At 42.8% G+C, this 23,246-nt stretch overlaps 1 protein-coding gene across 7 annotated transcripts in view; it reads right to left on the reverse strand.

Annotated features, from left to right (window-relative positions):
• Positions 1 to 23,246, reverse strand: part of XDH (xanthine dehydrogenase) — a 72,424-nt gene that overhangs the window by 20,507 nt on the left and 28,671 nt on the right. For all 7 annotated transcript variants that reach the window (XR_015949120.1, XR_015949119.1, XM_088666620.1 and 4 more), the window contains exons 15-32: positions 20,882 to 21,066; positions 19,738 to 19,912; positions 19,030 to 19,119; positions 18,499 to 18,668; positions 17,984 to 18,107; positions 16,641 to 16,760; positions 15,329 to 15,425; positions 14,249 to 14,373; positions 12,385 to 12,518; positions 8,092 to 8,179; positions 7,274 to 7,360; positions 6,377 to 6,568; positions 5,147 to 5,292; positions 4,705 to 4,786; positions 3,908 to 4,003; positions 3,058 to 3,186; positions 2,380 to 2,454; positions 1,339 to 1,391 (exon numbers count right to left, since the gene is read on the reverse strand). Coding sequence is in view for 5 of the 7 variants with exons in the window: in XM_088666620.1 (XP_088522746.1) it covers positions 1,339 to 1,391; positions 2,380 to 2,454; positions 3,058 to 3,186; positions 3,908 to 4,003; positions 4,705 to 4,786; positions 5,147 to 5,292; positions 6,377 to 6,568; positions 7,274 to 7,360; positions 8,092 to 8,179; positions 12,385 to 12,518; positions 14,249 to 14,373; positions 15,329 to 15,425; positions 16,641 to 16,760; positions 17,984 to 18,107; positions 18,499 to 18,668; positions 19,030 to 19,119; positions 19,738 to 19,912; positions 20,882 to 21,066 (2,168 nt within the window). In the remaining 2 variants the exon portion in view is untranslated. The remainder of the gene's footprint in view (positions 1 to 1,338; positions 1,392 to 2,379; positions 2,455 to 3,057; positions 3,187 to 3,907; positions 4,004 to 4,704; positions 4,787 to 5,146; positions 5,293 to 6,376; positions 6,569 to 7,273; positions 7,361 to 8,091; positions 8,180 to 12,384; positions 12,519 to 14,248; positions 14,374 to 15,328; positions 15,426 to 16,640; positions 16,761 to 17,983; positions 18,108 to 18,498; positions 18,669 to 19,029; positions 19,120 to 19,737; positions 19,913 to 20,881; positions 21,067 to 23,246) is intronic.

A 23,246-nucleotide genomic window follows, 5' to 3' on the forward strand; every position in this document is an offset into this window, starting at 1 on the left:
TGCCAGGCCAGATCCCCACCTCTCCCTTTTTATCTTTCAACCATAACAGATTTTTAGTTGCTCTCCAACCTCTTCTCCATATACCTCTAGCACTAGGCTTCTTCCTCTTCATTCATGTAACTCCAAGGAGTTACAACATTGGGCCTACTACATTATTATGGAACAAGCCAGGGCACTGATGATAAGCCATGCTCAGGAAGCCAAATGCAGCCCTCCAGCTTTCTCTGTCTGGCCCCTGGGCCTTTCCCCAGGCCACATCCCTTTGGCAGCCGCTCCTGTTCCGGATACAATGGTAGATCCAATTTTAATACTGTTTAATAACGTTGAAGAAAGCAATGGACATGATCTCTACTCCTTCCAATCATCCCATCTTAGTCCATCGCTTCCTTTATTCACAAGCATGAACTAAAAATCAAGTTTCCTTTCAACGTTAAGCAATAGAAAACATTTCAAAAATTAATTTATCGCAAATTTTAAATGTTTCCCCTCTTTTTCCAGCTCCACCTAAAACTGTTAGAGAAGTTCAATCTTCAGTAAAATGCCCTCCTCCGTTTTTGCCACCCACAAATAGTGTGGATAATTTGAGATCATTTTCACTCAGCTCTAAAAGCTTAAACTGGTTGCCTGATTCCCAAAATTACTTCAGAAAGTAGGGCATTGCAAATGATGTTGCACATAAAGAATCAGCAAGTGAGCTTGAAAACTCTTGTGGAGCCTGAGTTTCTACACCAAAACAGCACTTTAAATAAAGTAAACTGAAATTTAAGTTGGTAGATAGTTAGAGATCCAAGGCAAGGGGTAGCCAATGTGGTTCCTGTCCAAATGTGGTTGACTCCAATTCCCATCAACCCAACCCTTGCCCATGTTGACTGGGGCTGATGGGAATTGGAGTCTGAATGCCTGGAGGGTGTCACTTTTTCCACACCTTATCTAAGGTCTTCTGAAGCTTGTAGGAGATGCATAGTTCCGAATTCTATATTTACAGAGTAGGAATATTAAAGGGTTTATTCTACTTTGGAGCCTTAACACATGGTAAGGTACAATGAAGCATTTTCCAGCACACTTTAAGGTATGGTTTGAATGAATGGGAACTGCTTTTACATAGGTATGCCATGGGTCAAGTAGAGACTGCAGATGACTTTAGTGCCAAGGAAAAGTTAGCAGGCACATAAAGTTGATAGAATACAGCCTTCATGGAAGCGATTACCAGATCATATCTTCTTATTATATGCACACTTCGTGAATTTAGTTGAAATGCCAGACCAGTAGAGATAAAGAGCGCTCAATAACATTTAGAAGCATTATTTGGAATCCCACTTGGATCCTGTTCTGACTCACCTGTAAAATCCTGTAGCCGACAGACTCACACAATCACAGTAGGCTGCTGACACCTAATGAAAACACACAGACTTCTTGTGGGTTGTGGTTGTGGTTTTTTTTTAGTTAGTTCTGCTGAACTAGAATAGCTACAATGCATTCTGGAAAAGCTAGCAATGGGTGGTTTTTTTTAACAAAATACAAATGAGTGCACTCTATCCATGTGCAAAAAGGGGAGCGCCATTATCAACAAACCTTACATTTGACACCTCTAGACCCACCAGGCCCAGCTCTGTGAAACAGTGCACAAATGGAACTGTTCAAAAGATTCCACTCTTGAGAGATATCTTCATTCCAAATCACGAAGAAAAAAAATCTAAGGGCAACTTTTAGAAGCCTAGTCCATCATCATCATCATCATCTGTTATCATTGTCATATAAATCAACATCAGGAATGCCACTCAAGTTCATGCAGGTATTTACATGCATCACAAAACACTAAATACAATTCATAACAGAAAAACGAAAGCCCCAAATAAAATAGATCACAAGAACTGATCACGACAAAATTATGCTCACCAACTCATATGGGCCGACTGTTTTCTGTTTTGTTTTTGTTTTTTGTAAAGAAAACAACCCATCACTGTAGAACAGACCCATTTACCAGCAACAGCCCTTTGAAGCCGCACCACAGAACGTCAGTGTGGGATGGTGATAGCACAAGATGGTGAAATAAAGTGGGACAGGGAAGGAAGGGAAGCTAAAGGAAAGGAGCAAGGAGGGGAAGCTGCTTAAGATTCACAAACCATCACAGTTCAGAGGTTTATTAATTGCATCAACACCTTGGGCATATAGAATCCCAAGTTTCTCTTGTTGAAGTCACAAAGCTTCATACTTGTTTGGGGCTTATAGAATTGCTGGAAGAGTTGCAAGAATATCAGCCAGTTCCCTACTGGCTCCTTTAGCCCCTGTCACGCCACAATGAATTAATAGATAATTGAGAATTTTCTAATGATAGCAAATCCACACCATGCTCCCGAACTGCAGCAGACGCAAACATACCCAGTCTTCCCAGGAACCTTTTGGCTTAGCAAGTTTGATTGGCTCCAATCTCTTCAGGATGGTCTGGCAAGCATTCTAAAGGAAAGAAAGAAAAATAATTCAAAGCAAATCAAATGCATCTTTTGATATTACAGCAAATTGCCACCACCAGGTATTCTCATTTTCATCAATCTAGATGTGACAACAGGTCTCCACATATCACAGGCTTCAGAATGTCTTGTACTCTTTTGACTATGCCTTTAACGGAAGGCTCTGGCTAGAAATGGGAAAGGTCCAAGGTTCAATCCACAGCATCCCCCCAGCTTCTCAATGCCAACAACACTGAGCTAGACGGACCAGTGGTTTGACACAGTAGATGATAGCTTCCTATGTAGCATTAACATATTTCCTAAGTTAATACCATTGTTCAATTTGGAAACAACCTAACATTCGCCACATCACCAGAGAATACGCATAGCTGGTTCCTTTATTGTTAATGTCACCACACTGGGCACTTTTAAGCAGCACATATGCTGACAGTGTGTTTTCCTCCTAAAGCAAAGTCTGCTAGAAGCCTCCCACAAGGCATATATTCATAGAGGCAACGAGACTGATTCTTTCTGGGGTGCAAAGGCAGTGCACCGCAGACAGAATCGGTAGCATCCCTTGTAGAGCAGTGTGTTGAGTTCTACCCCTTACCAAGACGGCCATCCCATTGATATCAGCACTAACAGAAGCAGCTGTTGGAGATGTATTTGGCACTGTGTTGGTGCTTGTCTCACTGATGAAGATCTTGGAGGTGGGAATTCCAAGAGTCCTGCTGGCAACCTGCAGAGAGACAATGCCCAAACGTGAACTTCACCGCAGTTGTCATCGCCACCAATGAAATCCATAGTACTTGAAACAGTTCTTCTTATTCCAAGTCCACAAAGCTCCAAAGACTTTTGAACAGTCCAATATTCCGTCCCGTTATGCAACTGTGGGATATTTTTCTGATCCGTCTTAATTTATATTTGCAAGTAAAATCAAAAGACACAGGGAAGTTGCTAAGCTTCTAAAAAATACCGTTTGTAATCCTGCTACACATTCGCCATACGTTGTGAGAAAGCATGGGTTGTAGTCAATCAACTCTTACTCAGGGTAGACATTAATGGCCATGACTGCTCTGAGTATAAAAGTTTATTTATTATTAAATTCCTCCCCAAAGAGGCCATTCTTTGGATTCCACCCTACATATCCACATTTAAACTAGAATGGATGTGGGGGGAAATTTCAACAGCTGTAAGACAACATTCTGAAAATGAATGCTGCAGTACATTTTTAATGCATTTAATGGATAATAATAATAATAATAATAATAATAATAATAATAATAATAATTTATTTATACCCTGCTCATCCGGCTGGGTTTCCCCAGCCACTCTGGGCGGCTCCCAATAGATTAAAAATAGAATAAAACATCCAACATTAAAAACTTCCCTAAACAAGGCTGCTTAATGGATAATGTTAATCAAAACAGCACCAGACAATTAATGCATTCATAGTTTACCTGGATCATCTTGGTATGGAGGCCCTGGCCCATCTCAGTCCCACCATGTGTGAGCAGTACTGAACCATCAGTGTACACATGTACCAGGGCACCAGCCTACAACATAAATCCGAGAAAGAGGCTGTCAAAGACTGTTTTGACACACGAGCTCTCTGAAGCACACTTCATAGGCATCGTCTATATACAAATCAACATTCCTTGCTTCAGGCAGTATCCAAGGCATTTGTTCCATTAGCGCAAGGATTTACATTTATGCTACTGTATTGCTCCCGCTTCTCCTCCTTCTGTGCATGCCCTGTAATTCTGCTCTGGAGGGTTGCAAGAAAACCCAGAGATTTTTTTGGGGGGGGAGTTCCACTGTGCAAGGGTAAATCCTTGCTCTATTAGAACAAGAGATTGAATGCTAGTTTGGATAGAAGTGTGTGTGTGTGTGTGTGTGTGAGAGAGAGAGAGAGAGAGAGAGAGAGAGAGAGAAGATAGAAATGATCTAATAAGCCTAAAAATTAACTTTTAATTGATTCAATACTTAAGAAAGCACTACTTCATTTCCTGATTCCTCTTCAGCCCATGCATTCTCTGACTAGGGTGGGGGCTGGCATCCCCCCCCACAACATTAGCAAAACAAGAGTCACAAAGGATGCACAAGAATGAAGGCAGACTGGTGGATGACATACAACATAACCTAGGCTGGGACAGTGTCATGATCTAACACAAGATTGGAACTAAAATGTGCCTTGGGTGTATTCCCATTACTGGAGAATCTTGAAGAGATGTAATAGTTAAGGGTGCTTGCCAACCTGATTCAGAAAGGGAACTGTGAAGCTGATCCCAAACTTAGTTGGAATAATGGCCATGCCTCTCTTCTTCCAGCGATTCTTCCTGGGGAAACAGAACGATGTCAGAATCTCATTCCCTCACAGCATGCACCCATCCCTAAACTGCTTTCTCTGGCATGCTCTCTTTTCCTACACAATTTTGCATCAGAACAAGACTTCATAGGAATGGGTCCAGGGAGGGAACTGAAATCAACAAATGAACATTGCACTTTGCATTGATTTAGAGCTTCTCTTTTAAAACACAATGGGTTAACGTTTCCCCCAAATGATTACACCTTCTGCAGAGATGATTTGTATGGATGGGGGAGAAATTTGATTTGGACTTTAATTCCAGGCTTACTAATTAGGCCTTTATAGAATATTTTCGTATACCTGATATCATTCTGAAAAGCAAGATACCTACCGGTTAAACTCATCAATGAGTTTCCTTCTGGAGTGATAGTCTGAATTTGCAAGGCACTCGTCCCAACATCTTCGCAAGGTGAATCCTTCTAGCTTCTGATTGAAGTGAGTCAGGTCTCCTTCATTATAGAGATTGAGTTTTCGAACCTTTCCAAAGCAAAACCCACATGGCCATGGTCATCAATGAGTCTTTTGGAAGGATGACTTTAACAGAATGTGGAATTCTGGGCACCTTAATCCTAAACATGGAGGTCAGCTCCCCCAAAATTCTGTAGTGGGCAGCCATTTCAGGGTGAAGGGTCGCATTCCCTTCAGAGAAGGGGGCTACATAGCAATGGTGGTCAGTACAGCCAAACCAAAAAGTGGACAGAGGACAGCCTACACATACACTTCATCCATCTCACAAACACACACATCCATCCACACAAACATACACTTGCATCCATTCATAAAAAACAGCACACAGACACCCATCCTCTCTCCGCTTCGCCCATTCATTCTCTTTCTCCCTTTCACTCTTCCGGCTGGGTGAAAGGTTGTGCTGAAGGAGGCCAAGGACCACTTCCCACTGGAGTATAAAGGAATGACACACAACACCCTTGATGTGTAGTATCATTTTGATATCCAACCCATAAAGGACTCTAACAATCAGTGTCAACGCTGAGATTACATTACCCAATGTAAAGCTGCAAAAAGAGCTCACGGACTGGTGACATCTTATTCCTTTAACATCCTTTGTCTGAAGCATGTAGGATTTTTGGAAATGTCCAGCCTTTTCTTCTAAGAGCACATACCCTGTGCCAGATTTACGTATAAGCTAAACAAGCTATAGCTTAGGGCCCCACTCTCTTGGAGGCCCCCCCAAAAATTAAAGGGAAAACCCTGGATGCACAATTCCAAAATATATGATAAAAAACAAATGAAATAAAACCTACATATAGCAACAGTGTTTTGTGTTGTGTAGGCTCCTATGCTAGCCTGCTCCCTAAAATATCACTGGTTTGCTCATGTCTATATATAGGGTGCCTGCATTCTGCATGGACTGGTTACATGGTGACACGTGCAAATGGCTTTAGATACCTATTAGGTCCATAAATTACCATATAGCATATATTCAACACAAAAAACAGCAAGAATTTGTTGTTGACAAAGGACAGCTGGACATATAAAGGGCCCCATTACCTTCAGTAGCTTAGGGCCTCATCAAACCTAAATCTGGCCCTGCACATACCTCTTCTGCTGGCAGCCCACACTTCATGGCAATGTCGCTCATCCAGCACTCGGCCACCATCATTCCCTGGGGACCCCCAAACCCACGGAATGCTGTGTTGGAGGACAAGTTGGTTCTGCAGACTTTGCCTATGCCTCTGATGTTTGGAATGTTGTACGAGTTGTCCATGTGAAACAATGCTCTGTCCATAACCTGGTGACCAACAATAAAAAGCAGGACAAAAATAGACTTATGAACTTTTTTTAAAAAAAAGACTTAATTTACGAGCCATGCTTTTGTTTCTTTGACTCTACAATCATAAGTTGCACTAGTAATCATTTATATGTTTTTTACCCACACACCAACTGCAGCAAATGTATGCTCATCCTCATATATTACATGGTGCAGTGATTAGACTAGAACCTGGGAGACGAGATTTCAAATCTCCACTTGGCCATGAAGCTCAGTGTGTGACCTTGAGTCAGTCAGTCACTGCCTCTCAGCCTAGCCTATCACACAGGGTGGTTGTGGCAACTAATTAAAGAATAGGTAAACCTATTAGCCCCTTGGAGGCAAAGATACAATAAATAAATAACTATTGGCAGCACTGAATTTTTACAATACTGTCATCTTTCTATTTAAATCCCTAACTGAAATTGCAGGTTAAGTAGTAGTCAAGATGTTGTGCCAAACATTAAAACTGTCCCCATTAGTGAAGGCTTGGGGACAAATGATCTTTGTTTAATGAAACACGATTGCAGGATGGGACCATATTGACTGAACAAGGTAGGTGCAGGGTGTGGGTGGGTGTGGGTGCATACAGAGGCTTGGGTATGCTTCACAACCAGTCACCCCAAACTACTTTTTCTCCCTCTTGGAGTCAGAAATGAAACAGAGCAGAATGTATCCTTGACTCACGCCATGAGAAAGATCAACAGAATTCCCTCCATTGCTGTAATATGACACGTCTAGACTAGTAATCCTTCCATTCTTCTTAAAGCCAACCTGGAAGAAACAAAGGATGGAGGAATACAGAATTCACCTGTTACAATTACAGATGTTTTTTTTTAGGAAGAAACAAATCTAGGAAGCTGTCAGATCCTTTGGTCCATCTAGCTCACTACTGTCTACACTGACTGGCAGTGGCTCTTCAGGATATACCAATATCCAATACAGGATACCAATATAGCTACTGGTAGATTCCAGCAGTCCTGTTCAGTGGTGTTCTTCTCCCTATCTGCAGCCTTCCACATACAGTCGTACTTTGGAAGTTGAATAGAATCCGTTCCGGAAGTCCGTTCGACTACCAAAACGTTCAGAAACTGAAGCTCCTGCAGCCAATCGGAAGCCACGGAAGCCCCATCAGAAGTTCAGCTTCCAAAAGAACATTCGAAAACCGGAACACTCACTTCCGGGTTTCGATCGTTTAGGAGCTGATTTGTTCGGGAGCCAAGACGCTTGAGATCCAAGGGATGTCTGTACTGCTAATATTGGTGGTCCATATATCTCCAAATGCTCTATACTCCAAGTCAACCACTTTGGCCACACCCATCTTTGACATGCAGCCCCCACAGGGTTGGCAATGGGTGACTGTGGCGTCAGCTGAAAAAAGGTTGGCCATCCCTGTTGTGTAGGAATGAACAATGCATTGTACCTAAAGATCCCCTGACATTTTTAATGTGACCTTCCCAAGATGGCATACTTCTCTTAAAACAACAACCAACATTTCAATTTACCTTATACTGCCCCAAAAAGGGATGTCTTCCACCAGAAATCAGCATATCTTCGTCTCGATCCAGCATGCATCTTACTGGGCGACCAGTCCTGTAAGGGGACCAAAATCAGGCTGAGAATGAGCCTGTGTCATATGCCGCATTTCTCGCTCCATAAGACACACTTTTTTCCTCCTAAAAAGTAAGGAGAAATGTCTGTGCGTCTTATGGAGCGAAGCCACTCAGCAGCTGATTTCAAGAGATCGGGGAGGAAGATAAGGGACACTAGCTCCCTTCCGGACCCGGCCCCTTGCCCAGGCCTCCGTTGTTGAACATTCTGCAGAGGGAGGCTGTTTGTTTCCCCAGCAACATGTGACTGGCTGATTGGATTATCTGGCTGATTAGATTATCAGAAGCTGCAGAACTGGGAGTTGAACAGGATTTTTTCCCTTTGCAAAGTAAACTCAACAACTTTGAGCTGATCCTTTAAAAATGGGGCTTTTCCTCTTTGCAAAAGAAGCTGCAAAACTGTGAGCTGATCCCCAAAAAAACAGGGCTTTCCCCCTTTCCTCCTCAGAAAACTAAGTGCGTCTTATGGAGCAAAAAAATATGGTGATTGACACAATTTATTTTCATACATACATACAATTTAGAGGCAATGCCAAAAACAGAATTTGAATAGCTTACAGGGTTTAAAAAAATCAAAAATAAACTTACAATAACTTAATAAAATGCCAGGTGAGACAAGATCACTGAATATACAGCATCATTATAAAAAAATGACTTTGAAATAGAGTAAAGGGGGAAAGATTTTGCAGCACTAACAACATATGCATATTTATTCAGAAGTAAATCACACTGTGTTCAGTGTAGCTTATTCCCGGATAAATGCACACAGGAGGGCAGCCTTAATGAATTAAAACTAAAAGGCAGAGAAATTTAAATGCCACAGGGCTAAAACAATATGAAGCTACAACATAAGTTAGAAGGCCTGGGAAAATTTTAAAAAATGTTCTTGCCTTGTGCCCAGTTCATCAATTTGTGCGGTTGTCTCATTGACAAAGCTGTAATTAATATTTCAGTGTGTCTGCTCCAATATTGAAAAAAATCATGGAGGAACCCTGTGTACTTTATCATCCTTCCTCTTTATCTAATAAGTCTATTGTGGACAGCTGGAAACATCCTAACATTTATTTCTCCATATTTTAATTAATGGTAGATCTTTCACTTCCCAGTGTTTTTAATCAATCACTTTGCTTCCATCAGTAAATGTCTTGTTCCAAGTTCTTTCAAAGGCACGGGAAGTAATGCTATAGCCTCCCAAATCCCTGTTATTTCATGAATCTTACTCACTGATCCATTTCCAGAATTTCTGAATTTGGGCAATGCCACTGAATTGGAATTGCCACTTTAAAACAAATTATTGTAGGGCTTGCATTTAAAGGCTCTGCTCTTTTCTCTGCCTAAAGTACCCAGTACTAATTATCTTATTCTATAGTTCTAATTTGAAGGTTGGATCCCTCACACCTTCCAGAGCCTGTTTGAAATCCAGAAGTTCTGCATCAGTGGTGGCAAAACTATGGTCTCCCAGATGTTGAACTCCAAATCCTATTGCATTGTCATTCTTAAATTTATTACCTGCTCTTCATCAGCATGCCCCAGGGCAGATTACAAGAGTTTAATATTTAGATTAAAAACAGTTAAAACAGACTACAGCAGTGATCCTGAAAACACAAATTTGATATGTACATTGGTCCAGCTTGGCCAATGCTCAGGGATGATGTGAGTTTAGTCCAATAACATTTAGTCCAATAACATCCACCGTTGAACTTGCAGGAATCCAGTGGGTTCCAGGTGGTTCTGGTAGCTTCTGTGATGCAGAATTAGTGTGTTGGCAAAGCTTCCAGAACTAACTGTGTTGAAAATTAACAGTCTCACTTTAATAATTAAGCTTGTTTTTGTTTTTGGCTTATCTTAGAAGAAGGAATTCTTCTCTTGCAGTGAACCATGAAGATACTTTTCGCCTACTTTTCCTAGAGTCTCCTGAAGATGAACATGCTAGATCAAGTTAAATTTGGCTTGAGTTTTTCTGACTTGTCCGTCAGTGACCTATTACTGTCCAGCTCTGCTCCTCCGCCCCCACAACAGCTTTGAAGTCACTACACCCCACCCCAACGCCACGCCGCCTCCAATAAAATTATGCTCTTACTCCTTCACCTCCCAATTGTACCAGCCAATGCTGGTCCTTCATCCTTGCAAAATAAAAAAAATCCTTCAGTAGCACCTTAAAGACCAACTAAGTTTATATTTTGGTATGAGCTTTCGTGTGCATGCACACTTCTTCAGATACACTAGAAACAGAAGTGTCAGACCCTATATATATACAGAGGGTGGAGGGGGTGGGTGGGAATGGGAGATGGGCTGATGGGAGTGGTAAACCTGTAGATGGGTGTTAATGGCTGCTGATGGCTGCAATTAGTCCTGGGCTGAGGTGCTAAAGAAAGCTTGATCATGCATAATGAGATAAGAATCCGATATCTCTATTCATCCCAGGTGCTTCCATGGTTTTAAGCTTGGTAATGATTTCCAATTCAGCAACTTCCCTTTCCAGTCTGTTCCTGAAATTTCTCTGTAATAAAACAGCTGCTTTGAGATCTTGTATAGAATGTCCTGGGAGATTGAAGTGTTCTCCTACTGGTTTTTCAGTCTTATGGTTCCTGATGTATCATTACCAAGCTTAAAACCATGGAAGCACCTGGGATGAATAGAGATATCGGATTCTTATCTCATTATGCATGATCAAGCTTTCTTTAGCACCTCAGCCCAGGACTAATTGCAGCCATCAGCAGCCATTAACACCCATCTACAGGTTTACCACTCCCATCAGCCCATCTCCCATTCCCACCCACCCCCTCTACCCTCTGTATATATTTAGGGTCTGACACTTCTGTTTCTAGTGTATCTGAAGAAGTGTGCATGCACACGAAAGCTCATACCAAAATATAAACTTAGTTGGTCTTTAAGGTGCTACTGAAGGAATTTTTTTATTTTGCTTCGACTCAGACCAACACGGCTACCTACCTGTAACTTCATCCTTGCAGTTCTTTATTTTATATTTTATTATTTTATTTTATTATTTTATTTTTAAAAACAAGTCTTTTATGAAAAGTCTTGTTCAAATTTCTTTTAACAAAAGGGAGATATAAAAAAGGACCAAAAAACCCCTAAAAGAACACAAAAAACCCCTCACAAAAAAAGGGAAAATATTTGTTTCTGGATTTAGTTTCAACCACATTGAAGACCCGCTTTTGAACTGGGGCTAACATCTGAAACTCAGAAAAGCATGTTCCATTGTGAAGTAGGGAGAGAGGCAGGCTATCCCAGGGAAGATATAAATAGTTCTGAGTATCAAAGCTGTGTTGGGAAGGGGGAATCCCCTTAGCCTGTTGATCCAGGAGTCCAATGACTGCAAAACTTAGTCCTTGGTAAACAAGATGTGGGTGGGCTGACCATTTACAATACCTCACCACATTTATAATTAATAGCAAAAAAAGTCAGAAGTCAAATTCCACTGTAAACTGGTTTCCATCATGTTCCTTCACAGCAGTGGGGGCTGCTGCTCTTCCCCATGCTGGAGAAGAGTTGTCAACCCCCCCCCCCAATGCTTATAGCAACACAAATAAAGACGGTGTTGCACAAAGTGCTCAGTCATGTGGATGTCTAGTTCACACTGTCTCCGTCTCTTACAAAGGAATGGAAAATTTTCCACAATTTTCCCTTGCCTTTGAGCTTTCAGGTGGAAGACCCCTCTCAAATAGGAGGCTATATGCATGACAGAAAATGGAGATCTTCTCCAGTATCATCTAGGATGGCTTTAAAAGAGGATCAGATGAATTAATGGAGGAAAAGCATATCAGTGCCGGCTAGCTATGATGGCTATTGCTCTGTCTGCACAGTCAGAGGCGGAAATGCTTCTGAAGAACAATTGCTGGAAACCTCAGGAGGGGAGGGTGCTATTGTGCTTGTGGGTTTCCCACAGACAACTGGGTGGCCACTGAGAGCAGGATGCTGGGTAGACGGGCCATTGGTCTGATCCAGCGGGCTCTTCTTGGGTTCTTATGTGATGTTCTCAGAATCACTGCAGAGTTATGAACTCCTAAGTGGTGAAAGGAGGAGGACAACCATCCTGCCCAAGTAAATGTTCTACAAAACAAGTCCATTATCTTGATCTTCTTATAACAACAAAGAGTCACCCTAATATTCAATTTCAGGTTATCCCAATGTGGCCAATCAGAAGCCCCATTCATCACAACTTACTTATCTGCAGCCACTGCTACAGCTGTAGAGACAATGGTGCTTCTTGTCTCTTTGCCTCCAAATCCTCCTCCCATTCTCTTGACTCGAACCACAATTCGATTTGACGGGACTCCTAAGGCATTGGCAACAAATTCCTGATACCAAAAAACCAGAAACACATCAGCCTACAGGCAACAATAGAGTCACTGAGAACAAGACACAAGAGCAGGCATCCCCAAACTGCGGCCCTCCAGATGTTTTGGCCTACAACTCCCATGATCCCTAGCTAACAGGACCAGTGGTCGGGGATGATGGGAATTGTAGTCCAAAACATCTGGAGGGCCGAAGTTTGGGGGTGCCTGCACAAGAGCAATCCTACTCTTGAAAAGACATGTATATATACACTACAACACAGTGTCACCAATTAATGAGCATCTCACTGGAATTTATAGTACTGCTCTGAAACATCTTTGGCCAGCTTACTGGCTCACCTGTAATTAATAGCACAAGTCTCTTTGGTGTCTATTTATTTACATAGGACATTTTACAAAGTTGAGTGGGAAAGAAGGACTGGTAGCTTTGAAGAATAAAATATAAATGCCTCAATTTCTCCACAAACATGCAGCTTTTTCAAAGTGCAAATCATGCAGAGTTTTCTTTTGTTTTCAAGTGCAAATAGCATCATCAGGGGAGGTGCTGATAAGTTGTGGTTTCAGGGCAGGCAGGCAGGCAGGCAGAAATTTATTTTTAATGCTTTATTTCCCCGGCTGCTGTCCTAAAAACATGAGAAGAGCCAGATGCCTATGGGAGGGACCCAAATGCAATAGTACTCTCCCCACTAATGATTCTCAGCAGCTAATATTCAAGTAAAACGTAGGCTGAGGAAAATCCCTCTACTGAAATTAACATCTGTATTGGTGGATACCCCACTGGTACAAAGGTCTATAGCAGAGGAGGGAAATGTTACATTCTGTTTCTCTGATCCCATTAATTTTCAGCCCATCCTGCACCGGTGCTAATGCGCTTTTAAAAGCCTGCATGTTAGATGCAAATATGCGTTTAACATCATGTGTAGTTTGTCCCAACCAGCAGATGGCTCCACATCTTAGGTAGAATACTTCTGTGGTGGAAATGGGTGTGCCACAAATAAACTGAAGTCGCACAAATTCATAGAAGGCCAGGCCATAAATTCCTGCTAACCAAGCTGGCCAAGGAGACTGAATCTCACCACTTTGGGCAACCTCAAATCACAGAACAACAAAAGATGGTACTCCACAAAAACCACAGGGTGCCTCTACTGCACTGCTGCCCTGTGGCTCCTTCATAAGCATCCAGTATTTATAAAAGGAGACAAACATAATCGCAAAGCACTTATGTTATGTACTGAGCTGAATCATAGAACAATAGGATCCAGAATCAGCAGTCTGATTGGTCCGCAGGAGCCACCCAATCCAACTCCAGGTGGAAGTGAATCCGCAACCTGATTGGCCTGCAGGAACAGCCAATCAGGCTGCTGGCAGAAGTGAATCCGCAACCTGATTAGCCTGCAGGAACAGCCAATCAGGCTGCTGGCAGAAGTCAATCCACAAACTGATTGGCCCGCAGGTGTAGCCCTGAAGTAGCCAATCACGCAAGGCCCATTGTGTAAATAATGTATATAAGCAGATGGTTTTGGGAAAAGGGCCATTCTTCTCTTCTTCTCCTTGATGACTACGAGCTGAATAAAGAGCATGAAATTCACTCTCGACTCCGAGTATATTTCAACTTATGCGAACCAGGTGGATTTTTGTTCAGCAATATCGCACAGGTTTTGTGCTTCAATTTCACGGCTTCATTTGCCAGCTTAACACTTTCACAAGCCAGCTTAACACTTTCTCTTTCTCACCTGTGTCTTTGCTAGGTTCTGGGTAGATACAAAGAGCTCCATTTCTCCATCTTCTTTCTTTGGCACAGCAATAGTGCAGTGAGACTCCAGATAAAAATGCTCCTGTCCACCCATATATATCTCACCTGGAAGGGGGAAAGAAGAAACCTCCCAATGTAGCAACTATTTAAGTACAAAGGATTATTTGGGACTTAAATGAGCCTCCCAGCCACCAAATTTCTTCTTTTGAGTGCTCAAAATCTAAGGGCTCAGGAGGAAATGAAGATCCTGTGTCTATCACTTGCCTTCACCACCTTGCTGCCACCTACAGCACTTCTGCCAATTCCCAAACAATCTCTCTTCCTTCCCTCTTCTCTTTAATTTCTTCTTAACAGGAAGAAACTGGATTCCCTGGACTTTCACACCGCTGGCATGAAACAGTCTACAGTCTCCCATCGCAAGAGCCCTCAAAGGAGCCACACCTCCCAGAGTAGAGACCACTCCATTGTGCTCTTAGCCAGAGCAGTCAACAGCCAACTGCCGGTATTTTGTAGGTGGGTGGGTTTCAAGCGCGCATACCAGGACATTTAGATTTGCACACAATTCAAGTGCAACAAAACTACTTTTAAGAAGAAATGGGCTTTTTCACTTAAGAAGTTGATGGGGGGGAATGAATTGAAAAGTGTGGAATGAACAAATGATAATGGGGAGATGTATAAACACTCTTCAAGCAGGATGAACACTCCTTGTCACAGAACTTCCCCACACACATATCTGAAGATCAGATACACTCCAACCTCCACAATGTAAGCTTGGTGCAAGCAAATCAGGAAAAAAATCCTGGAGGAGCCCTCAGACAAGTTGGGAGCCTCCAACCAACCAGTTTGCTCAAGGAAATGTTGTCAGGTTCCACCCAATTCTGGGAAATGGGGAGAGCTTGGGCCAAATCGTGGACCAAACCAACGTGTTCTACTGATGGCTCCCCCATTTCTAACCATTTTTCCAGAATCGGAATCTCAAGCTTGTTACACTAGTGTGATTCATAACCTAATGATTTTCTTAGATGCACATAACCTTATAAAGAAGAAAAATGAATCTCACCTTCCACAATATGATCAGCCTCTTCAAATCCTTTCTGGATGTTCCCTTTCTCAATCTTCCTCACAAGCTTAAAGAAGGACTGTTTTTCAATGGCTTCCTGGGAAAATTACAGGAAGATGATGGATATTTGGACATGAAACAGACAGCTTTGCTTGCTGTGTATAGAGGCCCTCAAATCTCTGCCTTTCCATTCTGCTTGATAAGGTGCTGCATAACTTAGCCAAGGTTGGGTCAATTCTAAAATGTAACCCCACCTATTTTGCATCTGGAAGGATTAGGGGCAATACAAAACAGAGGCCCTCTGCTTGTTGTGTAAAAGAAAAAACACTTTGGTGAAGCAGTGTAAGTGTTGCAGGCGTGAAAAAAGCAGCACACAACCCAATTCCCTGTTCTTCACAACTCCCAGAGCTTCAGGATCCATCTCTGTATTGGATGCAGTCACCCTACTTGCATGCCCTATTCATCAGGATTAACATCAATATCCAACCTTGCCACTGAAATAAGTGCAACAGACATCCACTCACATAACAGGACTTTCCCTTACTCACTTCCACAGTGCAGCCTCCAGCGAGCCCTCAAAATCTTCTCCAGAGGTTTGCAGGACCTCCAGAGCAGGTTTTGAGGGTGTATGGTGGGTTGCAAGATGGAGAAGAGGAAGTGGACCTCTATAGTTACTCTGCAGATGTCCACCTGCCCAGCACTGGATATAATCCCATGACTGCTGCCAAGCTTTCATTTAAAATCACAAGTGATGTCCTGCTGGAGCTAAGCAAGTCTGGGTCTAGCCAACACTTGGACGGGAGACCATCTGGGACCATCTGCTAGGGGATATAGATTGTATGGCTCTGGCCTATGAGGAATAGGCTTTGTGCATGTAGCAAAAACACAATGGAGTAGGGGCCAACGTCTGTACATCAGAAGGGGCCCAAGAGCAGAAAAAGACTGCCCTGTATGGAAAGAACACAGGCTATACACAGGCTCCCTGTTCAGGGAGGCTTTTAATGTTTAATAGATTGCTGTGTTTTATTTTTCTGTTGGAAGCCGCCCAGAGTGGCTGGGGAAACCCAGCCAGATGGGCGGGGTATAAATAAATTATTATTATTATTATTATTATTATTATTAAGCACACAGAGAGTAGCTGTATGGAACTAAATAAATTATTACATAAAAGGAATATTCTGTGTCCTAAGTCTCTCTTTCTATTTTCACCCATCCATATCAGAATCATAATAGTAAAAACTCAAATAGCTGCCTCCAAATGATTTTTAAAAAACTAATCATTCAGAAGGGGATTGCAGTAGTGTCACATTACCTGAATGGTGACAATAGGCGTAAGGTCTTCATATGTGATCTTCACTGCTCTGGCAGCTCTTCGGGAATGTTCTTGTGTGTCTGCCAATATTCCACCAATAATGTGGCCAACGCATGTGACCTAAAAGTCAAAAGACTTCAATTTATTCATTGACTTCTGGGAATCTCAGTTCCATTTTGTTATTTGTGCGGTGGCATTTCAATTTGGATACAGTATCTTTGAAATGCATCTTCATTTAAAGGGGGCGGGGCAGGATTTTGAATTAAGATATGCAGTTAAATAACAGTAGGAGGTAAAACTTCAATGCACACAATCAGAAGTGACCCACTGAGTTCAAGTGGAAGTACTTGTTTTTCACATAGGAGTGGTATACAAGATGGAAGCCTTGCACAATTATGTCTGCACCAGCTTGATTCCCCTTGATTATCATTTCAAGTACAGCAAGTTTGTGCCTGGATCCTATTTTCTGCCATTAATTCCAATGCTTAGAATTCTACTAAGAAGTTCCTGACATGCATAACTGTTAATATTTCATCAGGGAGGCATCAACATCCTGCAATTAGTTTTCAGGTTATCTGTGCAATGATTTTAATTCCAGCCCTTGTCCCACGTATCCTCCTTCATTAGTAGAGGTTCTCTTCCCATTTTTTGTTTTCTTTTTTCTTTTTTTGGAACATGCACAGATCTACTAATTCACTACAGAATTTCTTCCATTAATTTCTGAAGGGGAGTACAGGGGTGAAAGGGTACTGGAAGCCTTTATGTAGTAAACATAAACAAATACCGGTATTTGGGAATATCCTTTCTAAAGAACAGGCAGGTGGATTTTATCTCCTGATCTCAAGCATCAGGAGATTAAGCTTGGTGAGAATGCCTCCTCTTCAAGGGTAAAAAAAACCCCAGCATCCCCCCACCAACTCAGCAGTTAATGTAGTTTGAAATGCTGACTTGAAGTGGAGATTCAGGGCACTCTCTGTCTCCTATCTTATCTCCAGTTTTGGCTTCAAGTCCTGGAAGACCTGCTCCCTGCCTTGCAGGCCTTTTTCACCTGGCATGGGAAAGTGAGGCCCTGACTGACTCCAACTACAAAAGTTGAGGCTGCTAAACAGACTCTTGGTCTGGGGTATTTTTTGGAGAGGGGCATTGTTGCTGTTAAAGATATGATATCAATATCTTTATATCAGAGGAGGAGGAGGTTGTGGTACTTGGCACTTTATTTACAGATCAGATCTTAGAAAGCAGTTGGGGCTGGCAGGCCAAATCTGGCCCACAGTCTGAGCCACTCTTGCCTTAGGTACAGCTTTGCACATTTTACAAAAGGAAGAAAAAAGGTAACTACATACAGTGTCCTTTGCAAAGACGGTTTCATCATTAGCAATCCCAGAGACGTTACTCCCTGGAACATCCTTAGCGGAGACAAAACAGACAAAACCAGGGACATTCCGGGCCTCTGTGGTGTCAATAGAACTGAGGAAACAGAACAGCACAGAGAAGAATTACTCTATGTCATCTAGCCCCACAGCTCATGTAAGCAGTCTCTGAAGAAAGGATTCTCTAGAGAAAGTTTGGCCAAAGTCCCAAAGCCTAAATTGCCCAGCTGCCATGTGGCAGACTGGAGTCACAGCACAGCTTGACTTTTCCAGCCCATCAGCTTGCAAGCTACTCTCAGTGATGGAAATTGGCTACACGTGGGGGGTTTGGGGGGGTCTTGTTTTGTTTTGTTTTTTTGTAACATTCTTGAGAGCGGCGGAAGCAGAGGTGCCTGGTGCCTCGGAAGTGATCTTCCAACTGTCAGAGTGGTGGGCACTTGGCTATCACTAGCGTAAGAAAATATTTCTGCTGCAGAAGCAATACATACACAATCTTGGCATGGGCTTTGGTGCTGGTAACTAGTGTTAGGTACAGCTCATTCTCATAGTGAGGAATGTCGTCACAATAGACTGCCTCCCCGCTTGCTTGCTTCGCAGCTGAAAGATGCACAAGGGGTCTTCCCACCATGTCTTCAACGGACTGCCCAGGAGGCACCTCCTGTAACAAAACCAAAGGCTGGTCATACATGCCCAGGACTAATGGTCAAACGTTGATGCTAATCTTGCTGGCAAATATAGTATCTTCTCCAAAGTCTAAAATTCCAGTACTGGCAGTGGGGCCATGAGGATGCTTAGAGCAATCATCATCATCACATTCAGCCTCTCGGAGAGCTCGTTCTATGTAGGAAGAAGTGCTCATTTAAACAAATAAATAAGAGGAAAGAAGGCCAAAGTAAGAATGGGGAGAAGTTCTTGATCAATATGAGACCTGGGCAACGGAGACAAAGAGTAGCACATCTTATAAAGCTGGGAACTGGAAGGCATGATCCTGTCTTGATCATTTGGTTCCTCTTACTTACCTGGAAAAACTGTACATTTTTAACAGGATCCTTGTGAAATAATTGAGTGGCGCTGGCATACCTAGCAGGGACCGTGTCAGCAAGATTATTCTGTAAAAACATATTGAAAATCCTTTGTTAGCTTACTCATATGCCTCTTGTATTTTGCACAGAGCATTTGTTAAAAAACAAAAAACCCAAAAAACGTATGAACAGCTAATACTACCTATGCAACTTTCCCTCTTTGTGACTTGTGGAAAAAAATCAAATCACCCAAAGTTCCAGTTTTGGTCCATCACTTAACTGTTTGAGAGAGGAGTGATTTGAGTAAGGAGCAAGTCCCCTTTTCCTTTCCAGATTTCCCCCTTTCCCTCCTCCTCCTCTTTTAGTCTGTTATGACAACTGCCCACTTCAGACCATGCCTTCATAGCCTTAGAAAGGCCACAAAGCTTCAAGGACCCAGAACCTACAGTGCAAAACACCTACCACAAAAGTCTTATTTCCTCTGTTGTGGAGATGGGCAACTTGTGGCTTTCCAGGTATTGATAACTGGCTATGCCTGCTGGGGCTGATGGGAGTCCAACAATATTGAAAGAACCACAGGCTCCCCATTCCAGCCTTCTAGTATGCCAATTTCTAAAGGAACCCCTAGAATTCAATAGAATCTGTCTCTACACACTATGGATTCCTGCTGAACCCTCAACCCGGCAAGAGGATAGAACCACTCACGTTGCCATTGAGTTCCCTGCCTAATTTCTGAAGCACCGTGAGATAGAACTTGAAGAAGAAGCTGAGGACAAGGGTCCGTCGGAAGTCCACCATGCCACCCGGGGCTGAAGGGGACAGGTTCATTTCGCCAGCCAGCAGGCGACAGGCTTCCTGCAAGAGCTTTTCCTTCCACTCCCTGTAGGGGCATAAACCATAAATTAACCCAAAACTCATTTCATTTGTTCCACAGTCCTTAGGCCAGGTCAGGGGAGCTGTAGCCCTCTGGATTATGTGGGGTTTTCCAGCTCCCATCAACTCTAGTCAGCATGGTCAGGGATGATAGGAGTTGCAGTCTAATAACATAAGGATAGCCACAGGTTCCCTATTGCTAACTTAGACCGTGTTTATCTCCAATGCATCTGCATTGCTGATGGGGAAGGGCAAAAGAACCAGCGGTGTCAACATTTATCTTGTATTTTCATCTTGTGAACTGCCCCGAGATCTTTTCATGAAGGGTGGTATACAAATCTAAGAAAAAATAAATAAAAACACGGTAGCAGAAACTGTCAGCAAGGGGTTTGGCACCCAAGACTCTCATGCAGGTACATAAGGGTTGTTTTTTGTTTTGTTTTTTCTGGAAGGGTAGGACATATGCAAAGACCCTTCTAACCCCTAGATCCAGCAAGCTTTGAAATATAAGCCACACTAGCTTCCTGATGAGGTGATCACCCAGGCGATGTGGCCATGAAGGGGAATAATGAAAAGGGGGTCTGTGTGAGATGGCAAATGAGCCCTCAGCTCACAGATAGTTAGAAGGACAATGTGAGAGTTGAAGAGTGAAGTGATGTGAGCCAGAAGAAGAAGCAGCAAGCTGGAAAGAGAGATAGAAAATCTGTTTGAATCCAAGGCTGCAAGATGGGACGAAGCAAGGCCCCTTTGGGGGTGTTAATGCTGTGAACCTCTCCACTGTAGGCTCAAGGTTGTATATATGTGTCAGTAAACCATATATCATAAAGACACCACAGTCTCCGCTGGGCCATGTTCTAAAGAAAATGCGAACCCTGGAAACGCCGGGAACCCCTGGAGCCTTGCACCACTTGGAGATTGGGGTGGTGTGCAACAAGAATTTCCTCTGTTACACAACATCCGGGTCTAATTCTCCTACCTTCCAATGAGCTCCTGACAAGTTTTAACAGCCAATACAGTTGTGGGAGCCATTCCTCCATAGCTCAGCTTAATATCTTGCACTTGATCAGTTCCTTCTTGAAACAGGACTCTCATCCCACAGGTCACTATAGCAATGTCATCCTCCCGCCTTGAAGCTTGCTTGAATGCTGAGAAATATTCACCCTAGGAGAAGAAAAGGAGACAAATGTTTGCCTTGATTTGTTCTCTTTGAGCACAGGTGGGATCAAGAGAATGGACAGGTTCATAGTCCATTTCTATAGACAGAACTAAAAACCAAAAAGTTCCTAAAAATATGTATTTTATTTTCATCCCAGGGCAGCACGCAAGTGCAAAAAAAGAAGCTGTTAATGCATATCAACAAGATTAACCATTCATTTGTTCGTTTGTTCGTTTGTTTGCTGCCCATCTGACTGGGTTGCCCCAGCCACTCTGGGCAGCTCCCCACAAAAAAATAGTAAAAACACAAGACAACATCACACACTAAATTCATTCTGCAACTTAGCCCTCTTCACTAAACAGTGCATGAAATTAATGTGTAAGGCTAGTTGTTCACGTACTTCCTTCTCTATGAACACTGGTCACTAACAGAAAAGTAGGAATGTCTGGATAGCAAAGTTCTGAGTGGATTAAGGTAGCCCTGGGCTAGTTGACTATACATTACCTCCAGTATCAGAATTTAGTGTTTTGTGCCCAGTTTGCCATGCAATCAAGTGACACTACCACATGTAAGATGGCAGAAGGGCTACGTCCAAATGAGACTTCTTAAAATGAGCAGGACTTAATGTTGTTTTATGTATGCACAGCAGAGGGTGCTGTGAGCTATACAGTATTTCTAAAAAGCAAAATTCGCTGATTGGCACATAGAATCACAGAATTGTAGAAATAGGAAGGATGTTAAACCAGACATGGGGAACCTGTGAACAGATGTTGTGGAACTTCAACTCCCATCTACCCCAGCAAGCATGCCTAAGGGTCAGGGATCATGGGAGTTGTAGTCTCACAATAGCTGGAGGACCACAGATGCCTCATCCCTGGATTAAACCACCCCCCTGCGCTGCAACAATTCAAAACATGAAGTGTTTGGCTCCTCCTTTGCACTATTTGTACTGAGTCTCAGACTACACTGCTGCACGTTCCTGCAAAGCAGGCAAGAGATTCCTCCCGAGGCTGATATAACACTGGAAAAGTGAAATCTAATGAACGGTTTCATGCAGTCAGTGCCAGTTTCTATCTTACACCATGAGACACGGCACCTCTGGGGTCCATATGGCTCTGCCCTCCCATGAAAAATAATGCAAGCACATTTCACTTTAGAGCATGGGGTTGTTGCTTTTCAAACTTTCCACTGCATGTAGTTATTCTGTTTGTTGTATTTCAGAGGATAGGCTTTGGGGCACTTACTTCTCAGCTTCTTCCCTTACCCCTCCAGTGATTACAGAGTGGCAGGGCCAAACCAGACCAGTCAGTGAACTTGGCGGGGAGGGGAGGAGGACAGATATAAAAGACAACAGAACTCCTGCACAGTCACTACATAACACACTGCGACTACATATCCACGAAGAGACTTTTGTGACAGCAAACCCAGGCTTATGATTGATTGATTGGCTCTCTCACAAGTGCGTCCATATCATCCATGTCTTATCTCAGCCATGCTTTAATTTATTTATTTTCACAGGTACACCTAAATTCATAAAGTGCAAATCAGCCTGATTCACTGAGAGAGGAGGTCACAATCTTTTCCCAGGACAGCAACTCTGACCGATTGTTGATTTCCCTTTTGGGAGCAGGCAAACTATCAGTATGTTACATTTCTACAGGTAGGGGGCAACAAAGCCACTTGGCTCTGATTAACATCTTGGAAAGCAAAGGACCCAGCAGGGGAAGGGGATAGGCCTGCCTTCCATTTAGAGTAGAGGTGGGGAATCTGTGCCCCTCCAGGCGTTGTGCTGCAACTCCCAACATCCCTGACTATTGAGTGGTGCCTGTTGGGAGGAGGAGGAATGTGAGTTCCTCACCCCTGGATTACAGGTTCGTTCTGGTCCCTCATCTGTGGCACAGAAACGGTTATTCCATGCCAACTTAATAACGGTATACTCTATTGGAACAAGTGCTGAATCCTTGAGAAATGGAAACAAAGAAAACCTAAAATAAATATTACACGACCTCACTTAAAATCAATGGAATTCCATTGCTGGAAAACTACTGTAAGCTGGAGGAGATCAAGAGGGACTTGTCCTCAACTAACCCTTACAATTTATTCCCCAACAAATGCTTTCACTTCAGTCAAAAAGAGGCAAAAAAGAGGAACAAACTTGGTTCCTTTAACTAGCTGCCTTGAAAAT

Source organism: Zootoca vivipara, chromosome 3 (assembly GCF_965207765.1).
Source record: "Zootoca vivipara chromosome 3, rZooViv2.hap1.1, whole genome shotgun sequence".
Lineage (NCBI taxonomy): Eukaryota > Metazoa > Chordata > Lepidosauria > Squamata > Lacertidae > Zootoca > Zootoca vivipara.